At 34.1% G+C, this 5,051-nt stretch overlaps 1 protein-coding gene across 1 annotated transcript; it reads left to right on the top strand.

Annotated features, from left to right (window-relative positions):
• The first annotated feature begins 869 nt into the window (after positions 1 to 869).
• LOC143611177 (uncharacterized) lies at positions 870 to 3,142 on the top strand. Its single transcript, XM_077085449.1, has 3 exons — positions 870 to 956; positions 1,631 to 2,479; positions 2,552 to 3,142. The coding sequence occupies exons 2-3, from the start codon at positions 2,171 to 2,173 to the stop codon at positions 2,993 to 2,995; spliced, it is 753 nt and encodes a 250-aa protein (XP_076941564.1). The 5' UTR covers positions 870 to 956; positions 1,631 to 2,170; the 3' UTR covers positions 2,996 to 3,142.
• The last annotated feature ends 1,909 nt before the right edge of the window (positions 3,143 to 5,051 follow it).

Here is a 5,051-nt window from a genome sequence, read left to right as displayed (position 1 = left end):
TCATGTAACGTATACGGGTATGACTCGGACCGTCCCTGACCGGAACCGGAACTGTTTACATGGAATTCTGAAACCAGGAACCGGACCATTTACAAATGGGTCGGCCCAGGTTTGAAACGGGTTCTACGAGACGGGTTGGCGGTTTTCACAGGTTTTTACAAAACACAAAAAACCAAGTTACTGTGGTGGCTGACCAATCATTGCAGTGATGTACAGTATTCTGATGGTTATATTAGATACAAACATTAGGCATGATATTCAACCATTTCAAATCAGTGTGTAAACCACCATTTTGTAGGTAGTGGACTGCAGTTGACCATGTTAACTCATACAATAGAGTGTAAATGGCACCGCACTAATAACAACCATTTTTTGGTTCAAACTTTGGAGAAAAAGGAACAAGCTGAAAATAGGCTGAACCTCATGTACAAACAATCAAAACTGCAAGTGACTTTCTGACTTTAAATTTATTATTAGACTAGTGACAATGATGGTTATGAAATAATATTATTAGATTTTCAGTGAATAATTCAGTCAACGTTTTCAATCATATTTTAATTTTCTTTGTGATTCAATTTTTGAATTTTGTTTAATGGTTATAGTTTAATAAATAAATTAATTGATTTTTAATCTAAAGATAACTAAAAATTTTAGTTGTTGAGATATTTAGGGAATATGATATTTTAAAAACTTGTTTCATTCTTTTAATAATCGTAAATTTACTTTGTCAGGTGAACTTAGAAGATACTATACGTGATAATGATGATGATGTTGATGTTCATGATCCTTTCTTGGATTTACTTTGTTTTGACAACGATGATGGGGATGAAGTTGACCTTAGTTCTGTTGAATATTGGAGTGGAAGTGAACAAGACTATGAAAAGGATGTTGAGGATGAAGATTATGAGGATGTAGATGTTGTGTATCCTTGTTATGTTCCTAATCTGGATTGGAAAGTCTTCGTCTTGCATAGAAGAACGCAACTGTTGCAAAAACGGGTCTTTCAGTAGTAGGCGGCATCCCCTCTCAGTTTTAAGTAAGCGGAACCATTCCGTTTTGGTTCTTCTCCACATTCTTACCGGGCTATCCAGGGATTTTCCTATGATTTTAGAAACTGAAATTTCGATATAGAAGGATCTCCTTATTTCTGAATAGATTATAGCATCATTTTCTTTCAAAGATATGAAATCACCTTGGGAAACTTGAAAAGAAGTAATGCAGGTCGTAATGCCAGAGGAATCATTACTGCAGGGCATAGAGGGGGAGGTCATAAGCGTCTATACCGTAAAATAGATTTTCGACGGAATGAAAAAGACATATATGGTAGAATCGTAACCATAGAATACGACCCGAATCGAAATGCATACATTTGTCTCATACACTATAGGGATGGTGAGAAGAGATATATTTTACATCCCAGGGGGGCTATAATTGGAGATACCATTGTTTCTGGTACAGAAGTTCCTATAAAAATGGGAAATGCCCTACCTTTGAGTGCGGTTTGAACTATTGATTTACGTAATTGGAAGTAACCAATTAGGTTTACGACGAAACCTAGAAATCGATCACTGATCCAATTTGAGTACCTCTACAGGATAGACCTCAACAGAAAACTGAAGAGTAACGGCAGCAGGCAAAGCCTGTAGTGTCAATGAAATTTGAGAGTCCCGCGCAACTGAAAGACATGCTAACTGATTATGGTGTTGCAAATGGTCACCAATTAGTGTTCACGGTAAACGACCACAATAGGTTGTTAGTAAGATGCGGGACCAAAGAAATTGAAAGCGATGTGAATGGGAGGAAAAAGAATGTGTGGAAGTGTCCATTTAGGCTTTGGGCCTCTAGGATTAAAGAGGATGATTCTTTTCAAATAAAATCACTAAATGATAAGCATACATGCTCAAGGAAGTTTTATTTGGGTTCGCTTGTTACGTATACTTGGATTGCAAAACGATTTTTCAAACAAATAATTCAAAATCCCGAAATTAGTTATAGGAAAATACAAGAAGATATCCTAAAAAAGTACTAGTGCAAAGTGAGTCCTGGTCAATGTGGTAGAGCAAGAGATAAGGTATTGAATGACTATGAGGGTGGGTTGAAAGAGCATTATGCAAGACTTTCATATTATCAAGCAGAGATATTGGAAACAAACCCGGGGAGTACTGTGAAGATGGCCGTGGAAACGATGCCAAATGGAGAAGTTTATTTTAGTGGTTACTATATTTGTTTTAAAGCTGTTAAAGATGGGTGGATCAGTGGTTGTAGGAAAGTTATTTGTTTAGATGGATGTTTTCTGAAAAATCATGGTCAGTTACTCTCGGCTATTGGAAGAGACGCGAATAATCATATTTTTCCTTTAGCATGGGCTGTTGTGTCTGTTGAGAATAAAGAAAATTGGAAATGGTTTCTTAATCTATTGCGGGTTGACATTGAAATGGAAGGTGGACTTGGACTAACTCTAATTTCTGATCAACATAAGGTACTTTGTACTTATTGCACACCTATCTATATGTTGTTTATAACTTCTATGTTATGTTTTTGTATTGAATAGGGAATTATAGAGGCCGTAAAGGATGTATTTCCAAATGCCGAGCACAGGCAGTGTACAAGACACATTTATGCTAACTTTATAAAGAAATTTCGTGGGCTTCAATCTAAAAATTTGTTTTGGGCTGCTGCAAAGTCCACTAGTAAGCAATGGTTTGAAAGGCATATGAAAGAGTTGAAAACCAATAGTAAGGGTGCGTATGATCATCTTATGGAAAGAAATCCGATTACTTGGTCAAGAGCTTTTTTTGAAGTTGGTAGGGCATGTGATGCATTCGAGAATGGAATGAGTGAAAGCTTTAATTCGCGCATACGAACCACACGAAGGAAGCCCATTATCAGTATGTTAGAAGATATTAGAAGATTTGTGATGCGTAGAATGTTCTTAATGGCGAAAAAATCGGAAAGATTTGAACATGAAGTCTGCCCTATAATCAGAAAAAACTAGAAGATATTAAAAAGAAACAAAGGTAATGGTTATATTTTTATCTTTTTCTTATCTTGTAATGAATTTTAATAGACTTTTGGGTTGATGATGTAGGCACTATGAAGTTACTCCTAGCGGTAACAAAATATTTGAAGTAAGGAGTGAAAAAAATGCATATGTAGTGAAGATTCAGGAACCAACTTGCACGTGCAGATCATGGCAATTGTCAGGCATCCCTTGTGTTCATACAGTAGCAGCTTTAGCATGAACCCAGAAACTTATGTCAGCAATTGGTTTACAAAAGGCATGTTTAAGGAAACATATAAACATTGTATCAAACCGTTGAAAGGAAGTATGCATTGGCCTAAAACAGATGATATTAAACCCCTACCTCCAAAAGAAAGACGAATGCCCGGTAGACCGTCAGTAAAAGGAAAAGAGACCCTTTAGAGAAAGAAAAGAAGAACAAAAAAGTTGGAACTGCAAGAAAGGTGACTTGTCAAAACTGCAAAGAAACTGGAAATAACATTAGGTCTTGCACAAAGGAGAAAAAAGATCCACAACCAAAGGTGGCAAGAGCAAAAGGTAGAAATAAAAAAGAAGAGTCAAGAAGCGTGAGCCGCGAGGGGGTAGAGTAGGTGATTATACTCGGTTGTACACATTGTTGGTATACTTAGTCTCTGTTTGTGGGGTATTTGGGGTATTTTTGACCCATTTGGGCTTATCAGAATCATTTGGATTTATTTTGGTTTATTTTGACATGCTAAGATTTTTGGTGTATTTTGATTGTTTGAGCATTTAAGATGTTTTTGTATACTTTGGTTTATTTTGACATGGTAAAGTTGAAATTTTATCATTGTTTAGTCATGTTCTTGCATAACAATATAATTAAAAGGTTCGTAATTTTTCATATTTTTGTTAAAAAAGTGGTATTGTTTATAAAAGGTTGTAATATTTATAGAGAAAGTGTTTTTTTTTTGCCATTAAAAAAATATTTTTTGAACATTTTAGCAATTTTTTAAAATTTTCTCAATTTATTGCAATATTTCGAAATACGTTTTGCAAATTTTCGGAATTTTAAAATTATTTTTCATAAATTTTACTAATTTTCGCAACCTTTAAAAGTTATTATGCAAGTCAAATTAATTTAAAAATGAAAAAAAAAACCTAGATTACCTACTATGCAGGTAAAATATCTAGGATTGGAACAAAAATGAAACTTTAGTGACATGATTGGAACAAAAGATTTTATGAGTGACTTGATTGGAACAATTTAGAAACCTGGTTACTATTCTATGGAGTAATCCCTTATGTAAACTTAGGTTTATTATTATTAAAATTACCATTTAAATATTCGGTTTCAAGTTTAGTAAAAAATGCTCTAATTTAGATCATTGTCTTTTAGAACCTTAAAAACCCATATATGAACCAATTAGGAATGTATACAATAAAAACATGGCTCAAAATACTTGAAAGTATAGAGATATTTATATAATAATATATATTTTTAGACCACATCACTTGTATAGATGTCCTTGAGTGCGTCAAGAACTAGAGTCATAGCTTTGTAATCATCTTCCGAATTCCATCTATATACTGGATTGGAATTTCTTTTTTTTCATTGCTAACATTCTCCTCACCTCCAGCTTTATTGGAAGGATGGTTCTGAGAGTTTGCGCTTTCTTATGTTGACATACTATAATTAATTTTATAGATAAGTTTAATATTGGCGAAATCAGAACATATCTTTTATTTATCATACTGTAGTTACAGGAGTGCACAAAATTATTACAACTACATTGTTTACAACTAATAAGGTTCTTATTTTTTTGTTTCTTCCAACGAACAATTAATTTCTTGATCTTGTTGCCCTTCTTGGTATTCTTGTCTGTCTCTTTTTCTTTTTCTTTCTCTTCCATTTCCATTTCTTTCTTGAGCCTAGTTTCTGCTCATTAGGTAACTTTGATTTCATAATGAGTCAAATTCTTGCATGCCATTTGTTGCTCCTTGATACTGTGAACTAATTGGAGTATATTCACCATGATTATAGGTAATGTAGGGATCTTGAATTGCTGAA

Source organism: Bidens hawaiensis, unplaced genomic scaffold (assembly GCF_021521415.1).
Source record: "Bidens hawaiensis isolate Kalapana, Puna unplaced genomic scaffold, B.hawaiensis_p1.1 tig00029902_1, whole genome shotgun sequence".
NCBI classification, from domain to species: Eukaryota; Viridiplantae; Streptophyta; class Magnoliopsida; order Asterales; family Asteraceae; genus Bidens; species Bidens hawaiensis.
The sequence above is the reverse complement of the archived record's forward strand: the minus strand, read 5'-3'. Positions and strand labels throughout refer to the sequence as shown.

Bases quoted from the DNA above. Each gene is read 5' to 3' on its own strand.
- LOC143611177 (XM_077085449.1), top strand. From the start codon at position 2,171: ATGGCCGTGGAAACGATGCCAAATGGAGAAGTTTATTTTAGTGGTTAC. The intron at 2,480-2,551 runs GTACTTTGTACT...TGTATTGAATAG, and splicing joins TAATTTCTGATCAACATAAG to GGAATTATAGAGGCCGTAAA.